At 42.4% G+C, this 27,459-nt stretch overlaps 1 protein-coding gene across 1 annotated transcript; it reads left to right on the top strand.

The window, feature by feature from the left end:
- Positions 1–7,214: 7,214 nt before the first annotated feature.
- LOC100545367 (glycerol-3-phosphate acyltransferase 3) lies at positions 7,215–24,902 on the top strand. Its single transcript, XM_085222603.1, has 12 exons — positions 7,215–7,482; positions 14,366–14,438; positions 18,349–18,619; positions 19,092–19,166; positions 19,643–19,732; positions 19,956–20,049; positions 20,449–20,564; positions 21,693–21,748; positions 22,182–22,267; positions 22,533–22,661; positions 23,177–23,256; positions 23,793–24,902. Exons 1-12 carry the CDS (start codon positions 7,339–7,341, stop codon positions 23,917–23,919), a joined length of 1,341 nt encoding a protein of 446 aa, XP_085078729.1. The 5' UTR covers positions 7,215–7,338; the 3' UTR covers positions 23,920–24,902.
- Positions 24,903–27,459: the final 2,557 nt, after the last annotated feature.

Raw genomic sequence — 27,459 nt, forward strand, 5'->3', positions numbered from 1 at the left:
TTGTGAGAAGGGTTCATTCTGATCAATTGTCATCAAGGCTAGCATTCAGTACATCCAATCAATGCTGTTCTATGTAATGGCCGTGCTATTGACTGATTTCTAATTTTACAGTATGTTGAGCCCTGTTGAACTCTTTTAATATGATAATTGCTTTACTAATCAGTAGTCATGATTTGTGTGCAATTGAGGATTATTGACATCAGTTGATATCCCTCGGCATTTATATTTGACTGTAAGGAAGATGCACGTGGCAGAACACTTTATATACTAATAGATATTAAATAGAATAATAGTGAGTAAAATGCTATGTCTGTGTATACCAGCTTTTTTACAAACAAAATTTAGGAAGGTCATTTTTTTAAAATAGAGGAATCGTTACTAAATACTACTTCTTAATATCATAGAGGCAGCTGTTAAACAACATATTCTGTAAGAACATCACAAGCATTCATTAGTCTGTTTTAATACTAGCTATTAGTCTACATATTAAATACTGCCTATGAATTATGTCACATGTATTTTAAATATGTGTCATATATGGCTAGAATAAGTCTCCCTTACCCATACAGTATATAACTTTATGAGAGATTTAAGTATGCACACACATTTGATAAAACCGTCTATTCTGTTTCAAATAACCATTCAATTTGTCAGATTTTTTTTTCATTTTATTCCATGAAATGCACCTACGATTGATTAGAAAATTATATATATATAAAACGTATGTATCATAAATTCATTAAAGGTCTCTAAAAAATCCACTGTGCCATTTTGAAATGTTCGAATTAAGCTGAAGCTGACTTCTATCCAGCTGCTCTTGCTGTGGGACCAGGAGGCGGCAGCACTGCGTGCATCTTTCATGCGGCAGGAAGGCACAGACCCGTATTCGTGTGTCATCTGGGAAGCACAAACAGTAATAGCACTTAAGCAAAAAGATGAAAGGGGAAGTTAATTGACTGGGTAGCAGCACGTTTTGTCCTTCCTTACAGAATTGTCATGAACAGAGAAGAACAGTAGAATTTCAAGTTATAATTTTACTTAGAGATAGCAAAGTGCTCGAAGCTGTGTGCACACATACGTGCATTTGAAAAAGAAGCAGGGAAAAAAGGCAGGCTGCCAGGCCTCAGGTCATGGTGGCCGGTGGTGGGAGGTGCCATCCTCACAGCATGTTCCTTTGGTTCATGCTGCAGATTCTCTTGTCTCTAATGACTTGTCTTTTTTAGCATTTTCACTCTCTATAGGTGCTGTGTGCATCTCCTCCTGTGCTTGATGCGTAGAACCACACCAACACGCACAAAATTCCTCCCATGTTAACACAGTGGTAACATTAGCTCAGCACTTGTCAGCTGAGCACAGATCCTGATCAAGTCACAAAAGGAAGACCAATGCTCAGTTGCCTTCTGATTCTTCTTTACTGATGAAGAGCTGAGCTTTAAGTATGTGCTTAGGTGTTTTTGTTGCATGAAGTGCAGGAACAAGCACCAAGGCATCCCTGCTGAAAAATGCTTTATGTATTGCTTGCTAGAGAGGTATTAAAAACAGTTTCAGTACAAACAGTTTCAGCCATAACATCCCAGGAGACGAAATCATACATGTGAGGATAAATGCTCCAACCTGAATGCTTTGTGTATATTGAGATGAAAAATGCTGGATGCTGAGCACCTGTGGAAGTCTGCCCATCGTTTATTCATGTCATCACTGCAAACTGGAGGAAATTTCTCCATTTTATTTTTTTTTTTTAAGCTGGCATTAAAGATTCAGGCTCTACCTCAGCATAGACACTCTCTGTTGTGTGAGACACGTGTGCAAAGCTGACAGCTAAGTAATAGAGGAGCTATGTGAAGCCCGGGCGTTTTGGAAAGAGAGCCAGGTGGAATGCCGAAGGGCTGCCAAAGAGTCTGTGCCATCTGTGGGCTAGCAGCTGAACTGCCCTACATACCCCTTTTTTGTGACCTGTGCTGTAAACAGGGCTGGTTTGGGATTGTTAACCTTTGCGCAGAGAAGCTGAAAAATATTTCTGGGTTTTAGGCTTTGAAGTGGGTCTGAGTTTAACTTAGTGTCACTTACTAGACTGGGAATTGTGGTAAGACAGGAGTTTGACTCTGGAGCCCTGTGACAGGTGCAGCTGGGATAGAAGCTGTTTGCGCCAAGGATGATGTAACAATTTTCTCAAAATAGAACTCCACAAGTGGAAAAAAGAGAAGAGCGTGGCCTTGGGCCTACCTTGCAATGATTGTGAGGAAAAAGGCTGGGCTGATTGAAGTACTTGCTTCTGGGAAAGGCCGCTTGACTGGCAGTCCTGGGCAGATGGGTGCTTTTCTTTGGCTGCAGTTGTCTTTGCTGGCTATTTCAGCAAGAATCAGCTTTGTTTCTTCTAGCTTCTTTAACATTATTCTTTGGGTACCCGCATTTACCCATACTTTGTAACAGAAAGCTAGATTTAGGATTTTTAAAGGTTTATAATTGTAACTGTATCACTGAACTCCTAGCAACCATAATCTCTGATTTATGGAATTTAAATTGATTGAAGTGGGATACACCTCAGTGCTGAGCTGAAGTGCACAGTGCTCCTGCATCTCGATCCTTCCTGGAGCCTGCACGCAATTCACTGCAGCTGTGTGAATACAGGCTGCTAGGCATAAAAGCTACGTAAAAGCAAGGTACCTCTAAGGCTTATCTGTAGTTTCTGTGTAACAAGGATTAGCACAGCAACCAACATGGCAGAGGATAAAATTCCAGGTAGGTTCCAGGATACAAATTGAAGCTGAAACTATCTGACTCCTTTGTGTATACAGCGTATCAATTTTTACAGTAAGTTATAGCAAATAAAGTGGTGGAAAGAAAGTCTGACCTGCTTGCAGTCATAAGACAAATTAAAGAGAGCGGAATTCCCAAGTGGTTTAGTAGCTACCTGCCATTGCAGAATAGCAGAGTGGTAGGAGATAGAAGGTAGTATGGATAAGTACCATATTTATTTCCAATAGAATACAGAAACTTACTGTTTGATGTTCTGAAGCTGCCAACTCAAGTGACAGGAGACAGACAAAAAGATACTTCTTGCTAGATCTGACCCACCAGCAGCCAATAATATGTACAATAACTTAGCAGTGCTGAAGGAGATGATGATGTCCAGACACTTCAATAGGATTTCCATGATCCTGGAAACCAGGTTTGCAGTTACACTTCACAGAGCCAAACTCTACAGGGACTGGTAATCAAATAGGATAAAGTAAGTGCATCCAAAAAAATTAAAAGGCTCTGCAGTTTTTGGATTCATTTGGAGCATCTGATTTAGATAAATTTGGAGTATTTAATTTCAACTTCTGCACTTCTTTGTATGTATTACACTTCATGAAATAAGTCAAAGTATGAGGGTATATGGAAAAAGTTTTCTTCTGAGTTTAACGATGCTGATATATCTTCACAGGATTTTTCTTTCTCGTGGTTTGCACTTTCTCCTGGACGATGTTACGTTAGAAAATATGGCTGTGTGTAGTCTTTGCACATAAAATAGGCCTTCAGAAAATGAAACCATGGAAAATCGTTAACATGAGTGCCACTCTCTGAGCCACTGATGGAATGACGCCGCCATACCCATGTTAAAGTATGGTTCCACTGCCTGAAAGAAAAAAGCAGGCTCACTGCCTGGAGTGGGGCAGTAGAACTCTGTGTTCTCATGGGGTACAGAGCTTACAACAAAATGAAATGATGGAATTAATTTTAAACTAATTTATCAGTAGATAAATGATCAGTGGTTTATAACAGCTGTATCTTTTTTTTTTTTTTTTTTTTTTACAAGGCAAAGGCCACTTGGCAAGGATGGTAATTTATTTCTGCTTTAAGTAAGTCAACAGTTTTTGTAGGAAGCAGCTAGCTGTCCTTTGATAGGAATGCAAGATAAATTGAAAGAAAGCACTTGAACACATTCACTCCAGGAGCTGGCAGCTTTGTCACTAAGAAGAGGATGTCAGATTACCAGATGCATTTCCTCCACACTTGCTAGGCAGAGAAAAAGGTTCTTTGAGCAGCTCACTAAGAAAATTGATTTTTTTCTCCAGTTTAATGTTAATATCATTGTGAAATATTCATTTAAGGGTACAGTGGAAACCTGGATGCAGTAGGTTCTGTTTACTCGTTCAGGTTGTGGCACCTGAAACTTGTGCCCATTAATATTTCTTTTCAGCAGCATTTTTTCCCCCATTATCCTTATGTGACAGCAGGAATCAAAATAGTGATATTCCCATGCTGTAAGAAACAAATAGTGGAAGCTGTTCGTTCCCTACTGTTTGTTCATGGAGTCTGCAGGTGTCTGGCTACGTCCAGTGCCATCCAGAACAGGGATAGGTAAAACAGCCATGCTGTTTAAGTAGAAAAGTGGCACTTCAATTCCTCATAGTGAATGTTAGAAGAGGCCTCCAGAATTTTCCTCTGATGTTTCAGGGACATGGATGGATCTCAGCCCTCTAACTCTGGAATTTGGTGTGGCACCAAATTAGACATACGTTATACTGAGTTTCAACCTTTTTGTTTTACTAGAGCACTGGCTAACAAGCGCACAGGCTCAATCAAAGTCAAATTTTCAATTTTCAAGGTTCTGTCAGCTAATAAAAGAAACCCTCACGCTGCACGAGTATGTCTATATTATTGTCCTGAAGAGCTAGACAGATTACATTTTTGCTACTTTTCTCCATCTGTCCTTAGGAGAGAGATTTCAGCTCCCTGAATAAACAAACAAACCACCTCCCTTGGCCTTCTCCATTTGCATCTGCAATGAAAATTCATGGGTAAAGAATAAAGGACTTGTTTGTCTTCCTGATGAAATAAGAGAATGCAAATTTTAAATAGCTCTACAATGTATATATTGTGAAATAGCATCCGGCTGTTTCTGATCCAAGCTGCTTTCTGGCTTTGAGCACAAGCAACTTGTCTGGTTCCAGGTGATACGGGCATGGGAAAGAATGTATATATTCTTAGGGTAATCATTATTTCTTTCAAATGTATTTTGATAGCTGATGCTAGGACAATTGCCAATGTTAGAAGAGGAATGTTGCATGACAGCAGAAATACGTCTAGTTCAGGGTATACCTTCTCATTTTCCTTGGAACAAAGAAACAATCGATGCAAAATGGGAACAACAGTGTTATTTTCCAGGGATTCTTCTTTTGCTTCCCAGGGAGTGGTGAATAATTGGCTAATGTTTGTTCCAGAAACACTGTAAAAAAGTATCTTAAGGTATTTCAGTTGCAGGAAATTACTTCTGTGTATAGTCTTTCTGCATTACTACAGTGATGACAAAATATGACAACTTTGTTTTGTTTTTACACTTGTTTTATATTTATTTTGTTTAAGAAATTATTGTGAAGAGCTCAGTTTTGGTACACTATTTGTTGAAAATAATAAAGGGAGGTCCCTGTGACTTGGTAGAAGGAATACCTGAGGCATTGCCATTTACATTTTGGTACGCAGGGGAACGTTTAGAGGATATCTATTTCATAAGAAAAAATTAATAATGTATGTAATTGGTGGTGGCCAATGTATACTTTGGATGATCAAGGAATGAACTTTTAATGATAATACTATTTTACAACTAATATTGTTTTATAGAAGGGGTGGAAAAATGGGATGTGGTACCATATGTGGATATATTTTTCACATTGAGGAATGATTATAAAAGTCAGAAGGAATGCAGATTGTTGATAAAGGATGCAAATGTTTCAACATTGGAATGGCATATAGTAAAATTGCTAAAGCAATGTTCTTCAGGTGCAGTATTGGTAAAGTGTGAGAGAAATTTAAGGAGATGTCAAAGGAGAAAGAGGATGTGGAATTATTTGTGGCCTCCAAAAGTGTAAATGAGGCAGGGGAGAGGATGTGAACAGTCAAATAGACAGTGAAGGAGAGGTTGATCATTTCAGTATAATATCAGGGATAACTTGCAGAGGAGGAGAAGGAGGGGGTGATGTAATACAGGCTCCCTTAAGGCAAGTGGTTGGAATGGAAGGCATTTCTGTATTCCTTAAAGTCCCCTTCTCTACACAGGACTTAAAGATTTGGAAGGAAATGGCAGGAGAATATAGAGAGGACCCAGAAAATGTGGGAAAATCGTTAGAAATTATAATTGAGAATCATGATCCCAATTGGCAGGATCTGCAGGTAATTTTGGGCATTTCATCCTCCTATGAGGAACAGAGAACAGCCTTAGCTAAAGCTAAAGGGAAAGCTGAGAAAATTCAAGCTCAAGATACCCAAGCAGGAAGTTCAGATGATCACTTTCCATCCATCAGTCTTGGATGGGACCTTAACAATCAAGCACAGAGGTGTTTAATAACTGAATATCAAAGGTTAATTCTATTTGGAGTAAAGAATGTAATACCAAAACCAAGGAATGTTTCTAAACTGTGTCAAGTGGTGCGGGGCAAAGATGAAACTCCGTCTGCATTTTATGAAATATTATGCTAAACAGCGAGAAAATGGGCAGATCTGGATCTTGAAAAAGAGTCACATGCATTCAGCTTTGTCACATTGTTTGTGGGACAGTCAAATTCAGATATTAGAAAGAAATTGCCAAAGCAGAAGAAGAAAGGGATGCCAGATCTATTGACAAACTGTTGGATGCTGTATGGGGGGTGCGTAATAACAGGGATGAAATGGAGGAAAAAGATGCAGAAAAAGGAGCAAGGAGAGTTCCAGTAAATGACAAGCTCTGGCCGCAGCACTAGCTTGGTGAAGCAGGCAGATCAGCCCAAACAGGTTATCAAACTGGGGATGAAGAGCAGGATGGAGATCTTCCTTTCAGGGTGGGAGGGCTCCTCTAAAAATAGATCAGTGAGCCCTCTGTAGACAGAAGGGGCTTTGGACAAAAGAATGCCCACTGAACCCAAACAGGAGAAGTCCTCCTCGGATGAAAGAGAGTGACAGAGCACTGAACAGTGCGCTCAGGGAATCTCTGTCTCTGGAGATATTCAGAACCCGCCTGGCCCTTTCCTGCGCGACCTGCTGCAGGGATCTGCTCTAGCAGGGGCTGGGCTGGGAATCTCTAGAAGTCCCTTCCGACCCCTGTGATGCTGTGACCCCACGCCCTCTCGCCTCCGACCGCCCTGGAAACAACTCTCTCGCGCGTTCCCTCGCCGCGCGCCCCCTGCAGACAAAGCGCCTAAATAACACGGAACACCCGGCTCGTCCCGCACCTTTCCAGCACACCGCGCTGAGGCGGCAGCGAGATGCCCGTGCCGGGCGAAGGGGGCGGGCCGCGGGGCGGGCCGCAGGGCCTTAGGGCGGCGGCGCCCGCGCTCGCGGGGACAGTGGCGGTGCCGGAGGTGCCGGCGGGCGCTCGCCGCCATGGAGGAGCTGGGCTCGCTGGCGGTGTCGCTGGGCACGGCTTGGCTCTCGCTGGTGATCGTCCTCATCGTGCTGCCCTCGGCGCTGGGTGTCTCGCTGGGCATCTCCGAGGCCTACATGTGGGTGCTGGTGAAGACGCTGGAGGTAGGCGGCCCACACGTCCTTCGCTGCCCCGGGGCTGCGCTGCGCGGGCGGGGGCGCGGGGCCGCCGTGGCGGGCTGGGTACGGCCTGTGCCTGTGGCTGTGCCGTGGGTGCCTCCTCGGTTCGTCCCGTTCTTCAGCGATAGCTCTCGGGTGTGTCTGCCGTGGATACGTTTTAAGGCTTTTCGTGCGAGTGAGCGTGCTTGAAGTGCTTTTTGGGGGCCTGAGACAGATTTATTCTGGTGTAGGGTGCAGAGTAGCCATTCCCAAGCTGGGGAAGGGTTCTGAGGTGAGGAGCCGGCCGCGTTGTGCTCTGCTTCATTCCCTGAGCAGACAGACTTGTCCTGCTCAGATGAAACAAGGTGAACTTGAGATGTGGATCGTTCTCTCCTACAGAATGCGTGCATGCAGAGAATATCTCACAGCTGGCCTGTTGTTGAGAAGTGTCTCCTTGGCTCACAGATATGACTTGCTTAGCAGCTTGTCACAGAGCCAGTTCCAGGTAGCACCTACAGGAGCCCCTGGGGATAGGTATTGTCACATCTGACTTTTCTGTGCCAGAAATAACGTTAGCAGAGGAACGTGGTGAATATATAACTGTTAGCCTTGTGCAGCTGTGCTTCCTTGGCTGAAACTTCCTTGGCTGTTGAATTCAGTCTGTGGGCTTCCTGCTGAGTAGTGGCTGTGTTGAGTCATAGGATGCTGCAGTCTCAGACAAGTGAGACTCCTTGCAGTGGCTCTCTTGACGGCTTCCTCTTCAGTTCCAGCCTCAGATCTCCCAGCCAACCCCTCATCTTTGCTAGGATGGTGGTGGGATCTTGGGCCTGTAGAGCAATTTGCACATCTACAGCCGCTATTGTCTCTTTGGGCTGGATTGAAGGAACTATTGCTGTTTATGAGGTTACTCTGCTTTGGCTATATGTGTTCCTATCTTGACTCATTGGAAGGGCACGGTGACTGTTGTGCTGAATTTCGGCGTAGCTTGTATTGTCAGGTAATGTACATGCGTTATTAGAGCTAATCAGTTACAATGGGCCAGCTCCACCATCTTGGGTACTGGAGTCTGGGTGCCAAGTAACAGGAGAGTCTGAAGTGTGCAGTGTGTCTGCTAATCCACACTCGTTTGTCTGCCACATTACACACGTGAGACTGTGGTATGAAGTAAGATGAGAATGGTGCTGGGCTTGAGATAGTATTTTCATCTGCTCATACAAGTAGATCTGTTTACGTTTGATTCAGAAGGGGCAATGCTTATTTCCCATGTTGCAGGCATGGCCCAAGAAAAAGGAGGGTAAAAGCTCCTTTAAAGAACAAAAATGTTCTTGTGGCTCTGATGTTCTGGTACTACTGACAAGGGAGATCAGTTGGTACACAATGACTTTTTCTCCATGCTGAGCTGTCTTAGCAAGGAACATTATTCTAAGCATGTACAGACAGCAGTGTTGAGGATGTACTTCAACGAGGATGTTGGGCTCGTTGACTGAACCCAGAGTATTGTACTAGGGATGACCAGCTTTATATAAGGTACATAAATATGTATTTGTTTTTCTATATGAGAAGGTGAAAATAGTGGAAGACTGTGACAAGCTATCCTTATATTGGAGGAGTCCTGGTTGCCTACTTGTTATCAGAAAATCATCTTCCCCTGCTATATTCTTTACTGAATATTAACTTGCTTCTGAATTGCTCTTCCAAATTGAAAGGAAACTTCTTCTGCCTGTGGCTTCCCTTCCAGTATGATAAGAACGATCTCTGGCACAGTGTTAGCATGTATGTGTTGTTCAAATGTTGGGTAATTGCTACAAAAGCTTCTCCGGCAGCTGCTGACTTCTATGAAGAATACTTTAGGCTAATGCTGCCCTGCTGTGTTGATGCTTGTGGAATCACTTACCACAGAAATCTTTCTTGTTGTTGAAATGACAGAGACTGCCTCCTGTGACCTCTCACAGCGAGACCGCTCTCCTTGTTGGTTTGAAAAACTTCCAGGTTGCTTCCAGTTTTTAATTTTGTGCATCTTTCCTTCCTGGTCTCAATCGTATGCTCCCCTCCATCAAAGTTTTCCATCTCTGGGGCTTTTGACTAGCAGAGAAAGCATTTTTTGGCTTGCTTTTTTTTTCTTCCCAGAGTGTGATAATGCACAGCAGATACTTGGAGTAGTAGGTGTGTTAACATTATGTAACTGTGGCCCCCGGTAACAGAAGCAATTTCTAATAGCTTATTATGCTGCCAGGCAGGGAATGCACTTTCACTGAGCAAGGGTGTAACAGTATTTAGAAGCTATGAAGTGAAGGTGATTGCTTTAGAGATCTCTTGTACAACCTGAAAGGACCTAAAGTTGAGAATATACCTTGGGGCAGCAAGGATGTCTTGGTGCCACTGGTCAAACAGTATGCCTTTGCCATGTGGGATAGGATGTGTTCCTTCCCCCATTCTCCAGGCATCGGCTTTGCTCCCTAAGCCACCACTGGGATTAGGAGCTACGACGTGATGCTAAGTGTAAGGGTGAGGAAAGAAAAGGGGAAATACATAGCCTATTAATCTGTGAATCACTGTGGGTTTTCTGCTGATTCACGTGGACTTCTTTAAGCAAGCTTTGCTGACGAGTGGTGTCTAACAGCGTTGTTGAAGGTCTTTGTATCTCCTAGTTGGTGTTGTTTGTGAGTTGTTGGGTGGAGAACTCTGAATTAAGAGGACGGCTCTGAAGGGGCAGAAGTTAATGGAAAGCAGCTCTTGAAGATGAGTCTGATGGGGATGATGCACTCATGCTGACAGGCCAGAAATAGTTTTTGGAAAAATGTTTTAGTACATCTACTACATATCTTAAATTTCTTGGCTGTGTTAATTAAGTTCCTCAGCTGCCCCAGTCCTGTGCAGGTTCTTATGGGTGGTTTCAACAGATTTAATAATGAAGACTGCTTGTATGCAGGTCAGGTTACTAGAGCTGGGGTTACCCTCCACAGGGTTGCATCAATAATTAATTCAACATCTTCCTGGTCAACAACACTGACCTGAAATGCTCCCAGCTTCACTGCAAATGAGCACCAGTGTTTCTGATGCTGTTGATTAGTAAATGCTGTTCACAAAGAGCAGCAGCTCTAGCCACATCTTGCCTTCAAGTTATAATGCATGGAGCTGGCATTAGCAGCTAAGCATTTTTGTTGCAGATCCCCCTTCTTCTTTCCTGTAAAGCTGGAACAAGTTGTCCTGTTTGGAGGCAATGACAAAGACATCTCGTGAGGGTGAGGAAAAGATAACATGGATAACCAGAGAACCTTTCACTCCCCCTCTGGAATGATTGCTCTTTTTTTGCATTGCTGTTTTCATTTACACAGATTTCCCCGCCTCCCATTGTGTGGGAGGTGCTCTGAAATCTCTGTTGCTGTTGAGGTTTGGAAGGCCTCCAGGAAGGAGTGATCACCTAAACTAGCACGGCAGCTAGTGTGTGACATGCCAGCCTCGTTAAATAAACCAGCAGTGATTCCAACACCGTTATGACTTAAGATTTCAGTCTGCTTCAGTAGTTTGGTAATCTCTCTTTTCAGTAATCAGTGAATACGGCTCCTAAATCAGAGATGATATTTCGAGATGATAAACAAGAAAAGTTCAATTTACTAGAGTACTAGGGGAAATCCACATTGTATTCTGAACTGATTTGATTTATTCTCACAAATGATCTTTTCTGTTTGCTTTCATGAAACCATGTGTTGCATTTGACTTTGTACATAGCTATCTGCTTGTAAATGTGTTGGCTTTGAAAATCTTTTGCAATTTCATTTTATTTATTTATTTATTTCTGCATCTGAAGTCTAATTGGATCTTTCTTGAGTACTGCATAACCCATATAGGTCTCTTAACTATCTTATATAGGCTGTTGGCTTGCTGCGTGTGCTGTATTCTTTTTCAGGGGCTGGAAACTTAAAAGCCTTTCCTATCAGGATGAAGTGGGGATGTTCTCAAGGGAAGGTTGGTAGGCTGTTCTTATCTGGTGAGATGTAGCATGGTATCTTCAGACTGGTGTGTGTGACTAAAGCATGAAAACTACTTAGCTCTGAGCAGCGCAAATAACAACGTTACCGAGTTGGATCTGTGGTATTTGCATACTTTGTCACTGTGCTGATTTCTAGCTTTATATTCTAGTTCAGTGAGTAGCACAAGATGCACAACTTACTTTTAGTGTTGAAGAATCTGGTGTATTATGCTTCTTCCCAAAATCTGCTCTGGCATCCCTGGAGAAGGCTTAGGTCTACAACTGGTGCCTCAGGCTGCCTGCTCAGCACCTGTACTCATGTCAGTGTTACTGCAGTACATCCGTGAAACCTGCCACGTGGCTTTTTGGTCATCTGCTTAAGAAAACTGAGCCTGTACTTGACTTCCAGGATGCTTTTTGATCTCCAGTATGCAGACACAGTATTTTCCTCTCTGTGAGATGAATCAGATTACGTAGTGAAAGCTCATTGTGGTGTGAAGCTGAGCATTAGGTTAGGAAGCAGGTGAAGTCGCAATGGATGGTGCAGATCACCAGCTGGCAAGGAGGAAGGAAAATGACTCACGTAGCTTGCATGAGGTGCTTCTTGTTTTCCAAGTTGGATATAAACAAGCTTCTCACTTGATCAAAGTTAGAGGTGCTGTCAAAGCCAGCAATTTATTTCAAGTGCCTAAGGATAAGTGGCATGATTACATTAAGTAAACTTGACTTAGAATCAAGTCTTGCTGCTTGGCACGTGCCTGGTCTTTGGAAGTTTGACAGACATAGGAGAAAGAGCTAATAGGATTTTAAACTAGTGTGCAGTAGTGGCTGGTAGAGCTGTTCCCTGATAAGTGCCCGAAGTCTCATGTGTGAGAAAAGAACAAGAAGGGAAGATGGCCTGATGTGGTGGCTGGATGGCTTTCTGAAGTGTGCCTCAGTCTCCTGGGAGAGCTGGCAGCAAAAGTGAAGTTGCCTCAGCTCTCCCCTGATGGAGTGCAAGGAAGCAGTCCCTAGAAATGCTCTGTACAATGTCTGTTATGGTGCTGGGCAGTGGCCCTGTGCCCATCTGCTGACAAAGCAAAGGGCAATAAGAACGGTCCTCTCTGATCTTTTCCTTTGCCCTTCAAGTTCTCTTCTGGGGGTATTGCAGCTTGCATAAGTTAGATGAAGAGGTGGACTGTCAGACTGAGTGGGAAGCACAAATGTATTCTAATAAGGTGATAGAAGGTTGGTTAGTGGACTTAGGTGAGCCTGTGGGTCTCTATGTGCTTTGAGGAAAAGTCCATTTCTTGCTTTGCTAAGTGAAGTGTCAGAGGATATTGCTATATATTGGCATATTGCAAATTTCAGAGTATTGCACAACCATGTCTCAATAGCTTGCATCTTCAAGTTGTTGCTGCCTTGTGCTTGGCTGGGCTGAAACTTACTTTGGATGTGAGCTGAGCTTGTAACCACAGGATTTCTGTAATGACAATAATCTGAAGAGAGTTGCATATTTTTTCTGAGCTCCAGAGAAACTCTCTTCCCTGGTTGTGCAAAACAAAAGTGGGCCAGCACAAGGTTTTGAAGACTTATTTGAGGAAGACTTGGTATAGTGAGATGGGATATAGAAAGCAGTTCTGTCAGTGCTGGTCATGAGAGGTTATGTGCTAGAGGTAATGCCTTCAGGATAGACCTGAATCCCCAGTGCCCCACAGCTCTGTTGAATGGAAAAGGAGAAACCAGCATGGTTTAGCTTTGGGCTGAATCAAACGCATCACCGAAACGATGTCTTGTGACTTCCATCTGTCCCACCTTGCTTCGAGTCCTTTCTGCGTAGATTAACACAGCTTGTTTCTGTGCTGTGAACCAACATGACTTTGCTGCTGGAGCTGTGAAGGTCTGAACAGCAGAATATCCATATTTTTCCATAGGAGCTGCTGGATCAGTGTTTTTTGGAAGCACTTACTGTAATAACTTTTCTATAAATAAGGCAAAGTCTCAGGGGGAAGGAACTAAAACAGTTACCTTCAGAATGAGCTGCTAAGCCAGTCCTTTTCAGCTGGACTTTCCATCTGATGGCAAAGTAGCTGTGTGGAGGAGTGGACCCAGGGCAGAAGGTCTGCTCCAGGGTGAAGGGCAAGCTCCAGGGCAGCCAGGGGCTTGCCGTGGTCAACCTGATAAAAATGAAACCTGATGTAGGCAGAAGGGCTGTAGCATGGTGCTGCACAGAACTGACAGAGCTGAAGGTCAAGAAAGCCCAAGAATAACGTAAACTAGCTACAGCCTCACCAGAGCTGCAAGTGAGAAGATGTTTCATGATGCCAGGGAGGTTCTACCTCACATGTCTGTGGGCAAGTGGAGGTGCTGAGAAGCATCAGTGTGCTCCCTGTGGCCAGGGGAGCAGGGGTTGCTTCCTCCCATGTTTCAGTCTCCTTTTCCCAAACCATGTAGTAAAAAACAACAATTAACCCTGGTGAGCTGGCTTGTTCAGGCCTCAGTTGGACTTAATTCACTGAGGACCTTATTTTTATAGTTTGATTTTTTTTTTTTTTTTTTTTTTTTTGGTAGTGAAATAGCATTGGTAGAATGAGTTGCATTGTGCTACGTGCTCATCAGGGCTGTTGTGCTGCTCAGCTCCAGGAGCTGCCTAGTGACGGAGGCTTGTGGTGGCTCTGTGCCTGAAATGACACAGGCTCTGTGTTGCTTCTCTGAAGACTGGCAAGCAGAGTCAGAAAGTGCTGACTGTACCTGCGTGGTTTTTGTTATTAGACATATTCACCAGTATTCCTTCAGAGGGGTAGTATATATAAGGTTTTAGGAATACCAATGATCATTATCTGGTGAAGAGACTGAAAATTACAGTGTTGCTTTGCAGGAGACTTGTTTCTTAAGTGATTACTACATTTGGAAAATTAATGTGTTCTTTCTTTTCAACAGTGGGCCACTATACGGATTGAAAAAGGTGTCAAAAAGCCACAGCCACAGATGCTGAAGATTCCTGCTGCTAATGGTAAGAACTTGGAGTAAGATCATATTGTTAAGACTAACATGCTGGAGTAGGCAGACCGAGCCCTTTTCAAATGAGAGCATGTGTGAGTTCAAGAAAGAGAAATAGCGGAGGAGTGGGATGGCCATCTACTTACTGTATGTCTAATTATTTTGCAATACTACTGGCACATTCCCTGTTCTTGCAGAGGGGAAGCATGAGTTGCAATATTAACTTGCTTTTGTCTTGAAAGCTGCGTTTAGATTCCAGCTTGCAAGGCTGCTTGCCAACTCTCTATCTTGGGAGCATCAGGGTACATTTGGTAATATCTTAGAAGATCTGACTGCGTAATGGACTGTGTTTCACAAGCTCTGTGCTACTGGAGGTCTATGAATATGTATGCTGTTACACTTTTTCTCTTAGTGTGCTGGTGTTAAGAGGTGGTCCCTTGAGTTAGTTAATTCACTGTTTGCCAGGTAAGCTTCTTGCTGCTCTCTTTTGTTAAGACAACTGAATAGTTGCTTCATATTTCGTTCTTTAGCCCAATTTTGAAATAATGTGGTGGTGTTCAAAAAACAACTGTATCTTATCCCATACAGTGCATGTGTCATGGTAGCTTGTGCTGGGTCACTGTTGGCCACAAGAGGATGTGGGAACTGTGTATGCAGTGAGTGTAGCTCTGGTCCTGGTACCAACTGCCTTTGTATCACCATGGATTTGCTCTGTTTTCTTGACTGCTTTAGTGTCAGCATTTTCTCTGTCTCTCTCTTTGTTCGGCAGCAGAGCTGGAAGCAGGAGTTTGCCCTTTAGTATACAACTGAATTATTATCTGATTCTACCAGTTAGCTGATGTGACTGTGATACAGTAATAGGGATGGAGCTGCAGAGCTGATTGCAGATGAAACGCAATTAAAGGAGCATCCTTACCAATACTGGAAACACTGGTTATTGTGCTGTCTTCATGGCAGGCCTGAAACAGGCTTTGATGGTAGCAGACTCAGCTATCAGTTGGCAGCTGTAACAGTAAACTGGAGGTACTGCACAGCAGTTCTTAGTGCAGGTCAAAATTGGTCTTCTAACAATTTTTGTTGTGGCTGGAGAAAAACTTATTTTTTTCTGTGTCACATGTGTTTTGAAGATAATTTGGGGGGACAAAAAGGGAGGTAATGGTTTCCTTTGTGTTTTGTCAGCTGCCTTATGCTCCACGGAGTCAGTGAAACAGGGAGTGAGACTCATCCTTCATTTAAGAGTGATGAGTCCCATCGTACCTTGGGTCACTGAGAGGGTGGAGGATGTGACTGTGCTGCTTTAATTGCAGAGTCATAGAGATCACTGTCCTTCCTGTAGGGTTGATTGTGGAGGCACATAGGCTGTTTTTTCCCAGAAAAGAGAGGAAAGCTTCACAGAGAGAAGACTTAAGTAGTGCATGTTGCTCTGATCTACTTTTTTGAGAAGGTGTGGGAAGCATGGAGGATATCTGCGCTCTCATACCAAACTGCTTTCTCTGCACTACTTCTGTAGGGACTGACTTATGATTAGGTTCCTGTACGTGGATGAGACTACTTGGTGACCAGGGTGGGTGAAGGTCTATCAATCCTGTACTGGCATTTGCTGAGGTGTCAGAATGCAAGCAGGCAGAGGCCTGGTTGCATTATGCAATATTTACTGAGGGAGGAGAAATTTCTGCTGATAATGAATTGTTGCGTAGCTGATTAAAATGGGGTAAAGGTAGGGGTCTGCACGTGTGTATGCATGTGTGTATGCACGTGTGTATTCAGTGCTGGCTGACACGAGGGGAATGTGCAGTACCTCTCCTGTCTGTCCTAACAACCCAGTCCTCACTGGGAGATGGGTCAGGAAAGAAGGGAACGTTGCACATACAAGGACTGATTTTTTTCCCGACAGAGGAATGATGTGCTTACTCAAATACCTTAAATACTAATCTCACATGGTCTCTTGATATAAAAAGGAGAAGGTGACTGAGCAGACACTGCCTTTCTCTCCAGTACCAAAATCCTGTGTATTTAATACCTGTTAGCAAAAATAGCAGTCAGCTCCCATGTGTGTGAGGAGAAGACCCAAGAAACACGTTGGCTGGTTCTTGCTACGTGAGGAATTATCTGGGACTGTTACCTTGTGTTTAATGTATAGAGGGCAGCGTGTTTCTGTGCTGGTTCCAGTATTAGAGCTCTTGGCCGAGCAGGTATTTAGAGGCTAGATCTGAGTCTCAGAGCAGCTGGGGAGCCAGCTCTGAGCTGTCAGTATAAGTGCAGGCTGGTCAAAAAGCAATCCTCTTCAAGTTGACAGATATGAAAACACTGAAACACTGTTAAAGTCACTTAAGTGACATCCACTAGAAGACATATGCAAGTAATGTAAGTAGCAGATAGTGAGAAGATTGAGGCTTGCATAATTAGCTAACCAGTGTGTGAGAACTGAGAGGCTTAGGGCTTTTGTTGTCATGCTGAGTAATGTAGTAGCTGTGGTGTGTTGTTGAGAAAGATCTTCACTGTATTCCTACCTAATACTGTCTTTCAGCTACCTCTGACAAACTGAGCTCTGCCTACGGCCAATGGATTAAAGGCTGTTAAATACTATCTTCTGATAACCAGAAGGCTAAGTATATCACTTAAGTAGCATGTGCTTAGTTCTGATCATAATACCTTCAGGTCCTGCTTGTAGTACCTTGTCCCAAAGGCAGCCTGTGCACAGGGGTGTGACGATGACTGTGCAGCTGGTGAGGAAAGGTTACAGCTGTGGTGTGCCAGCACTGTGTTCAACTTGAGCCTTGTGTCGGTGCTCATAGCAGTTTGAGCTCAGAAGCCCGAGCTGGGAAGGCAGCTGCTTGGCTGAGCTTTCTGGGTTCTGGGAAGCAGTGCATGGAATGTTACTGGTGCGCTGGGTGCTGGAGTCTCACTGGCCCACTTGTTGGCTGTGACTTGTCTTCCACCCCAGCAGCTGGGTGGAGCAAGAAGCTGGGCTGTCTTGCCTGCAGTGTGGAGGTCAGGCCCCTGACACTTCTAAGGGACTGTGTGAAAAAGAAGGAATGGGATGTGAAATAAAGCTCCGATCTGTGCTTAGAACGCTACACAGAAGTAATACGTGCTGCTGAATGTGGTGCTTTGTATAATTCAGATTGTGAAGGAAATGTGCATGTTTGGGTGTGCCATATTTATTTCCTTATGTTTATAGGCTAGCGATAGGAAAATGTGCTGGTCTTGATGAAATAGCAAGCTGTGGCTGCAAAATTCAGAGCTGAAGATGCTAGGAGTTTGTTGCAGCGTGATGTCTTTCTTGGGTGCTTTTTTCAGTATTTACATTGGAGACTTGTGAGGCATTTCTTGGAGCTCCTTCTTGTGTTCACACGCGTGTGTGATACAGTGCAATACAAAGAATTCCTACATCAGTTGTAATGTTTTATGTAATGTATCACTGGAGTTCTGCTGGCAAGGCTTTTTTGGGAATTCATGGGAAGTTAAGCCCTGTAGGGTGTGTACTTGTGAGAAAGGCTCTTGTAATTTGAAACAGCTGGATGCTTCCTCTTTACCCGTGTGTCTCAACCTTGAGACACAGCAGTTACGCAGTTCATCAGAGGGCATCTGACAAAGTGGTTACCTGAACTTGGACCTCTGTCATACAGTTGAGTGTCTGAGGGGATGGTTGTTCTGGTTAAATGCTATTCTAGATTTCTTCAGTCATCAATTACATGAGCCAGACCAGAAAGCAGCTACTTGATCTTTATATTTAGCTTACATGACTTGTCTTTAAAAGCTCAAATAGCAAGTGAATGCTTATCAAACAGTGAGCTTTAAAAAAAAAATAAATGTCCAGCTCTGACAGTAGATTTGTATCCTAAACCAAAGCAGAGTTCTGGAGGGCGACTGTTTAATTTATAGACTTGCTTCTTCATATGGTTACCCTTTTCTTCCTTAAGGTATCATTGAAAGAGATGAAACACCTATGGAGAAAGAAATTGCGAGTCTACATCGAATGGAGTTCCAATTCTCCGACATATTCTATTTCTGCAGAAAAGGGTTTGAGGCCATTGTGGAAGATGAAGTCACTCAGAGGTTTTCCTCTGAAGAGCTGGTCTCCTGGAATCTCCTCACAAGGACTAATGTCAACTTCCACTATGTCAGCCTGAGGCTTACTGTTGTGTGGGTCATTGGGGTTATAGTGCGGTACTGCTTCCTTCTGCCACTCCGGTAAGCTTGTGGTTGCAGAGGGGTTTTGTTGCTCAGGGGTCACATAAATGTGCTCCTCCCCATTTTTTTTCAGACCAAGTCAAAATTTGGCATATACAGAAGATCAAATGGCTTAAACTCTCCTCTGAGTTATAAAAAAGCCATTCAGAGCATTTATCTTGTGCACTGAGGACAGTATGTGAGGTCTATTGATCATCTCTTCATAGAGTGCTTTCCTTAAGTTGCTTATATTGAAAATATGAATGTAAACTGTGCAGTCCTCTAAATATCAGTGTTAAACTCTCACACTACATGCGTCAGGGCATCTGATGCTGCTGCCTTAGGTAGTTTGGCTGTGAGCATTGTGTATCAGGGAATTAACTGACTGTACAAAGGATCTGCAGAATAATTGAACATTGGAGTTCCTTTTCTGTTGCAATGTGATACTGATATAAATTGAACTTACTTGGCTTTTATGTCTGTTTCTCTGTAGCTTTACTCTCGCTGCCATTGGGATTACCTCAATGATTGTGGGGACAACAGTGGTAGGACAGTTGCCGAACAGCAGGTGAGTGCTGTCTGTGTGAGAATCAAACTGCCAATTACGTAGCCTTGCATCAGTCCAAAGTACTCAAGATTGAGACTGGACAGGTTTTACATGTTGTGAACTACTGATAGTCTGCTCTACCCACAGAAATGCTGCCTTGCTGAGGGTGGCTGCTTGCCATGTTTGGCACTGAGGCTAGTGCTTTGATGGGGCCCTTCTTGCTGCCATGAGAAATACTCACCCAGAGTACTAAAAGGAAAAAAAAACAACTGTTTTTTAAATGCCAGCACAAGCGTCTTGCTTAGGTAAATGAGACCAAGGACATGATGTGCCTCTTGGCATAGGTGTAGTAGTGGGTGCTAGACCTGGGATTAGGCCTACACCAGAGTTCCAGGAAAATCTTTTAGCCCTATGTTATGTTGAGTAGGGTAAAGGACTTATCCCATGTGCCTAGCTGCTTTCCAACATGCCGCAGATGCCTGTGTCTTCTCTTTCAGTCTGAAAAACTATCTGAGTGAAGTGGTGCACCTCACATGCTCCCGGATCCTTGTGAGAGCTCTATCTGGAACTATCCATTACCATAACAAGTGAGCAAGCTAATGTTATGGCTGTAAAACTGTGTTTATGTTCCTTTATTTATGAGTATTCTATTAGGAACTGGGGGAGGTGTGTGGAGAGGAGGGCAGTTTGTTCCTAAACCACAGGTTTATGTCATGCTAGGTGATGATTTAACTGATGGCTTTACAGAGTTGTGTGCTTAATGTGGTGCTGATGGCACTAGTAGTCTGACAACAAATTGTGTAATTGCAGGGAGAACAAACCTCAGAAAGGAGGCATTTGCGTTGCCAACCACACATCACCGATAGATGCGATCATTTTGACCAACGATGGATGCTATGCAATGGTATGAGGAGGCTGATGGCAGAGAGGAAAGATGGGAAAAGGAAAGATTGGCATAATGGTTCACGAGTTCAGTACTTTTTTAGCTTTCAAAGTTGGTGGATAAGGTTACCTTGAGCACGAGTCACTGGGGAAAAACATAAAGTATGGTAAAGTCTGACTTCAAGTTGCATGTTGATGAAATTGCTCTAGGAATGTCAATTCAGGCGCTGTTTGAAATACTTCAGAGGCTTTCTTGCATGCTTGTAGATCCTTTCAAGTGAATGTGCTTTAATAACTTTTGTGCACACTACTCAATCCTGAGATGTGATTTACAGCATGACCTAATCTGCTGGGATGCAGGAGAGAAAATCGTTCTTTTCTGGGGGGTATTGTTTGCTGATATGTTTCACTGGGCCTGCAGGTTGGCCAAGTTCACGGTGGATTGATGGGAGTTATTCAAAGAGCCACCGTGAAGGCCTGTCCTCACGTCTGGTTTGAGCGCTCGGAAATTAAAGACCGCCATCTAGTGACAAAAAGGTGAGGTGTGAGCTGGAATGGGGAATTGTGCTACTCATGTGACTCTGGTACCTTCTGGCGCTTGAGAGACCACTTCTGAACAGTCATTCTATAATTGAAGATCCCGATTTATGAAGTAAGCTTTGAAGAGACCCATATCAGGAGACGTGCTTGTGGAAAGACAGAAGTGCAAGCAGGCAATGGGAAATGGGGAACTTGTACAACCTCAAGATCCTGGGAGGACAAAAGGCTGATTTGCAGAAGTCATCTTTTGGCATGTCAATTGCCTTTATTCCACATGGGCACTGCTGATTATAAACCCTAATCATAGGGACACTAGTAACCTGTAATTGCAATTTACTGTAAGCTGGGATGAAACAGAGTGTTGTTCTTGTAGTGGGTTGAAGAGATGGTGTCCACTGATCAGGTTTATTCAGAATGACCTGAAAATGCTTGTTTGAGTGGGCTTTGGTACAGTGGTCAAAATGAATGGCTCTTGAGTCACAGAGAAGTGCTTGAAAAAATGAAACAGTTCAGGTAGAAAGGTTCTAGTAAGATCTGAACTGCAAGAGACAACCACAAAATTATCATCCTAACAGTTATTTTGCTGTTAAAGTCCCAACATTTGTATCTAAATTAAATGGACTTGAATTCTGTACATAAAGTGGAGTTTCTGTAACAGGATCTGTCTAGGCTTAATTCAAGAAGGGAAGTGTAAAAAAGATAGTCTTTGCTGATGTGGAGGTGGAGTGTGTGGGGAAGTATCTGGCTGAAAAAGATCTTCCAGCAAGTATGGCAGAGCCCATGAAGGTTTTTTCCTGCTGTAAGCCACTTAAGAAGTGAGTTTGTTCGGGGTTAATTGGCATGACCTAATGGCATATGTTGATTGGCTTTCCTGACAACCATTTATAAAGTAACATACAGGCAAAGTGTTGCTTCAGTGTAAAACTAATTGGAACAATTTGTATGTGGTAATGAAGGACTGTTTGCACAGTGTTTCAGATTTGTTGCAAACAGAATGGAAATTACAGATATGTGTCCAGTAAACAATTTTGATTTCTTACAGATGTGTTTGGTAATCTGATGCACCTGCCTGGGGAAAGGAATGTGGAAAACTAGCTATTTTAACTTTACCTTTTGCTTCCACAGACTCAGGGAACATGTGGCAGATAAGAACAAGCTTCCAATCTTAATTTTCCCAGAAGGTAAGAAGATGAACTGTTCTTTTTCCCCCCCGTTCAGCATAGATTCATGTCTGTTCTTTTCACGTGACTTGTGGTGCCCAAATGAATTCTCGCCTCTGGGTTAGCTTTCTTATTTTATTCATCTTTCATGCAAGATTACCCTAAGGCAATGCAATACTGCCCTGCTTGTTGGGTGTCCTGGCCAAAGAATGAGAAAACAGTTTATTTTGCCCTGTGAATGTTTATTCACAGTGCCACAGATCTAAGCTTAGGCTTGAGTTTTTTCTCTCACACATGCTGTGGCTTTATTCAGCAAATCAATCACAAAAGAAGGAAGAAAAGCAAGTGTGGAGAGGTGCTTAGCTTACCCATAAGGGCCTGCCTTTGCTCCTCCTTGCTGTTGCTACTGAAATATGCGAGGCTTTGTGAAATACTAACTTTATCTTCTGGACAGGCACCTGTATAAACAATACGTCTGTGATGATGTTCAAGAAGGGCAGCTTTGAAATAGGAGGGACAATCTATCCTGTTGCAATCAAGGTATGAGGAAGTGTCTGCCTGCTCAACTTGAAAATGATTTGGGGTCTGTTTTTGTCAGGGTGATGGGAAGCTGTCTCAGAGCTGCTAATGAAAAGCGCAGTAACAGTGACAACTGGCCACTTGCTGTGATTGACTCCTGGCTTGCCTGTGACTGGAATGAGCCTGGCCTGTGGCTGAAAGCACCCACCTTGCGCTTAAGACAGACTGTGGTGATTTGTGGGGGAAAGAGTGTTTTCATTTTTCTTTTTCCTGTGATCCCTTACAGTATGATCCTCAGTTTGGAGATGCATTCTGGAACAGCAGCAAATACAACATTGTCAGCTACCTGCTGCGAATAATGACCAGCTGGGCCATTGTTTGCCACGTGTGGTACATGCCACCAATGGTTAGAAAGGTAAGATCATCACTGTTTGCAAGTGTCTCTTTGCCCTCTTCTCCAAAACCTCTGTCCACTCCATGTCTCCAAATCTGTTTTATGCAGGGCTTTTATTGGTGGTTAGTTCAATAAATTATTGGATTTAGCTTTTCCAGATGTATTGAAATATTGGGGGAATCTCTGCTGAATGTAGAATGCAGCTTGATACTACCGTTGCTGTATTAAAGATGCAAAGAATAGTGGTAAATATACTGCTGTATATGATAGCGTTGCTACTAATGCAAGCTGCAGTTAATGATGCATTTGTAGCTTACAACCTTATCCTCTCTATTAATCCATGTTTTTGGAGCACAAGTTCCCTTAACTTCAATTCTGGAGAAAAATGAGCTAAATGTTTATCCCATAGAAACCTTATGTTGGCATGAGGAGGGTGGGATTACTTGGTACGGAGTTAATGACAGAGCAGATGACTGTGATGGAGGTCTGTTTGAATTTGCTTCTCTCTGTTTTGATTCAATGTAAAACACTCAAAGGATGGAGAAGACGCTGTTCAGTTTGCCAACCGAGTGAGGTCAGCCATTGCTCGCCAAGGGGGACTGACTGAACTTCCCTGGTAAGTGATTGCATCCTTATTAAGACTGTATGGACTGCTTGAACTTGTAGGCTTCTGTTAGTTGTTAAATGTTTTTTGATTGAGAAGCACACCTAACTTCATTTTACCTGGGAGAATACAAGGGAGTAACTGTAACAGTCACATACATGTATATGAATTAAAAAAACTATGGAAAATGGGTGAACTGATTAAGCTATAGGCCGTCTGGCCATAGGAAATAGTGCCTCAGATGGGCAAAGACTTGTATCCTAGTTGGAACTTGTCAGCACTGGATCAGACTGCTTTAATAAATGAGCTCTACAGTTGGCCAACATGTGCATTAAGGCTTAAGGTACGTACTGTTTAGAGAAACAAAGAAAAATAGCTATTAAAACTGGGTGTAGAAGTTGAGGAAAAATCTCCGAGATATTGGATGTTAAGACTAGAGTTGACTAAATTAGTTGATGTGACGTGTAGTTTGACAATAGTGTATTTAAAACAAACCAGAAAAAAACAACAGCAAACATGATGGCTTACTCTTTGCTCTTTCTCTGCAGGGATGGAGGTCTGAAGCGAGCAAAAGTCAAAGATAGTTTCAAGGAAGAACAACAGAAAAACTACAGCAAGATGTTAGTGAGAAATGGATCACAAGGAAGTCTGTCTGCAGGAACAGAGTCAGACTGAAAGGTGGTTCTTATAAACAAGTATTATGCAACCAGCCTTAGCAGGAATAGTGTTTTTCTTTTTTTAATTAACACAAAAACAAAGCAACAAAATCCCTTTTGTGTATGCATATTCTCTGTATGGCTGGTGCAGAGTCTGCTAACAGCAGTGTCTCCTTATCTCTTTTCACTTCCTTGTTCCTCTGAATTTTTGTGCAATAAGGCACTGTAAGTCCTTGTATTCTCCTGCAGAACATGTGAAAAAGACTAAAGGGGTTAAAAAAAAAAAAAAAGCAACAAAAAATACTACCACCTTTCTCCTGAACTTGTAAGAATAAAGGGAAATACACTGAGTAATGTCAGGGCACTGGTTGTGCAGATAATTCTTGTTTGTGGTTCTTGGAAGCTTTAAACAATTTTCTTTTCCTGTTGCTCAGACTTTTCTAGTTGTGGGTTTCTTAAATGTTTTAGGATGATGTCAGAACTGTAATATTGACTGCTTTTGTTAGCTTGCACCTGGATGTGCAAGGGGAAAGGGGAGCAAGGAGTGCAGAACTCGAAGGATAGGAAAGGAGTTTGCCTTGTCAAAAGCGCAGTTCAAAGGTCGTGAGGAATTTGGTGGCCTTATAACATGGAATTGCCTTTATTGAAAACAGTTTCTGAAGGGAAGGGGCAAGTCCTCAATCTCCCTGCCCACTGCTGCTGTCAAAGTTGGTTTCTTTAGACTACAAACTATAAAGATTCATTATGCAGCTGGGTACCATAGGCTTTGACAGATGTATTTTCATGAAGTGGATTTTCAGGACTACCCTTCTGCAAAAATTGCTGCTAATGACTGAAAGGTTTAAAGAGCCACTCCAATTCAGTGAAACATTTCTGGGCTAGCAATAGCTACAGCTGTAAACAGAGGATCTGTAAGTCATCTATGGTACAAGTGGCACACTCGAAGTTGCAATATGTTGCTGTCTTAATGTAAAGAGTTAATAAATTCTATATTTCTAATGAGTGTTGTGTGGCATTTATGTTCTTTTCTATGAGTATTTATGCAAAACAGTTTTACTTCCTGGTAATGTGGAAACTTAAGTCACTGTAACATAAAGAACCAGTTATTGCTGAGCTCTCACTTACCTGTTTTCTAACCTTGTTCCTTTTTTTTTTTTTTTTTTCCCCTTTAAACTAGCTTAGTGTTTCTCCTGTGTAGAGTAGGAGACATCATGCAGACTGAACTTGAAGTCAAGTCAGGGAGACTCAGGTAATTAACTGGAAAAAAATGAGTTTATAAATTTGTAACAAACTGTGAGTTGACTTTGTATGTCTTTTCCTGTAGCAAAGAGACTTTAAATATAAGATAGAGTAGAAAAAGTTACTGTACTAGAACTGAAAATCACATTTAAAACTGTTCCAGCGTAGTCTTACAAATAAGCGTTCCTGATACATTTTTTGTTATCTCTAGGTACGTGTATTTACACAGACATAAATGTCTATCTGAGTATTGCATAGTCACAGTCATATTTTTGTTTGTTTTGTACAACTGATCATGAAACCTGTTTGAGGTATGTGACCTTAGAAGAAGACATCAGATACCACCCTTAAAAATACTTCCAGGTTTAGCATTACAGACCTTTATAAGAGCAAAACTATTTGTATGGAGAAGGTTAGAGAAGTAACAAAAGTGAGATGCAAGCAAAGGCTTTCCCCTTATTTGAACCTAGTTCCATTTTGACCTGTTATATTAGTCCTGTTAAGATTAACTTGTGCAAGCTTTGGGTTAATGAATGTGGTTATCATAATTTCTGGATATTTGCTCTGAGCTGTATTTGCTAACTTGTACTGTCAGTAGGAAGCTTTCTGGAAGGAAAACTTTTAAATAACATGCACAGGTGTATATACGTGCACAAACATACACGTACACTGTAGCAGAAATGCTAAGTCACAGCTTGAATCAGTGATTGAGCCCCTAGTGGGAAGGCAGGGCCAACCCAGTGGAGCTCAGGTGCGTGCAATGTACCTGAGTGACCAGAAGGGGTGGGGTCAGGATTCATCCCTTCCCAGACCTCATTTAAGGGTTGGCAGTGGAGGCAAGGGTGTCTTGCTGGAGATCTTTGCCTACCTGAGACCTTCAAAAGGTAAGAAGCTTTTTTTTTTTCTTTCTTTTCTGTGTTCACAGCTGCTGCATTTGGGCTCGTCCTCATTTGCTGTAGCCAAAGACTTTGCCACCCTGCTGTTATTGCTGTACTTTCCATCACATTAGAGCATTACACACGCATACAGAATAGATGCGTTTTAAATGTTCTAACTTCTATAAAGGTGTATATATAGAGAGAACTTAAAATGTATGCAGTATTATATTCTTCAATAGATGGAATAAGAAGCATTAGATGAAGGTGTAAATGCAGGATTCCTAACATCTTCACAATCAACTTGTGGGCTGATATGTCTCAATTTCCTGCTTCTGGATTTGATAGCTGGCAGTCAAACTATAGTGGATAATGAAATCTCACAGTGATGCCATATTAAATGCGAGTGTTTGCAGCATGAGATTCTGAGATTTGGGGAAAGCAGCAAAGATTGATTAGGTTCTTGCTTGAGGCAAAACTGGCTTTTAAAGGGAAAGCCATTGCTGAGTCAAAAGCTAATATGAAATATAATGAAATGATATTTCAGTCATATCTAGTAGGCCAAATGGGATCAGTTGTTGTGTTATAAAGTTGAGTTTCAGAGCCTCATAGTTAACTGCTACCGGACAAAGTAGTAAACAAACCATTTCCTTCTTATTTTGGAGAAAACAAATAGTACAAATTAGCAGTATGCATTACAGCGACTGAATAAGAGCTTATATCTGTATGGCTATGAGACAGAGCATTCCTTGATCGCTTTGTAATTGCAGCATACTTACAGAAGTAGATGAAAGAATGAGCTGATAGTGTTTAAGAAACCTCCATATGCTCACCTCTTTTTCTTTATGCTAGATAATATCTTGCTTGGTCTTTGACTCCATCTGTGGCAAGGTTTGATAGTTTTTGGTATTGTATTCCTAGATTACTACCACTCTCTGTAAATGCGGCTTTCTGTGGTTTTCTGGTTTTTTTTTTTTTTTTTTTTTCCCCCAGTATATTTAATGCCAGCTATGTCAGCAGCAGTGACTGCTATTAGATGGTTCTGGACTATAGCGAATTAGGAAGGAGATAGATATTCTTGGAGTGGTATGGAAATGAGTCTCTTAACTTTAGGATACTATTTTTTTTGAGCAGCAGTGTAAACCCAAATGGGTAGTAGCACTGGGACGATGAATAGGAGATGCCACCTGGCTCAGCGCTGGGATTAAGCTGCTCTCCTTTCTTTCTTATATTTGCAGAAAGCTTTCTGTACAATGCTTTCCCTTTTTTTTTTTCTTTTTTTTTTTTTTTTTTTCTCCCCCCTCCCCCCTGACAGGTCTGGGAAATGCTGAATTGGTTTGGATCAGTAGAAGCAGCTCAAGAAATCCACAGTTTGAAATTAAGATTTAGTTCCTAGTGCTCAGAGCTAAGGGCATTATTTCTTATTTAAGGATCTCATTTTCTTT

Source organism: Meleagris gallopavo, chromosome 4 (genome assembly GCF_905368555.1).
Source record: "Meleagris gallopavo chromosome 4, MGAL_WU_HG_1.1, whole genome shotgun sequence".
Taxonomy (NCBI): Eukaryota; Metazoa; Chordata; class Aves; order Galliformes; family Phasianidae; genus Meleagris; species Meleagris gallopavo.

What these genes read in the sequence shown, in the direction of transcription:
- LOC100545367 (XM_085222603.1), top strand. Translation starts at nt 7,339, where the DNA reads ATGGAGGAGCTGGGCTCGCTGGCGGTGTCGCTGGGCACGGCTTGGCTC. An exon ending in TGCTGGTGAAGACGCTGGAG is followed by an intron (nt 7,483 to 14,365) that starts GTAGGCGGCCCA and finishes TCTTTTCAACAG; the next exon opens with TGGGCCACTATACGGATTGA. An exon ending in TCTATCCTGTTGCAATCAAG is followed by an intron (nt 22,268 to 22,532) that starts GTATGAGGAAGT and finishes GATCCCTTACAG; the next exon opens with TATGATCCTCAGTTTGGAGA.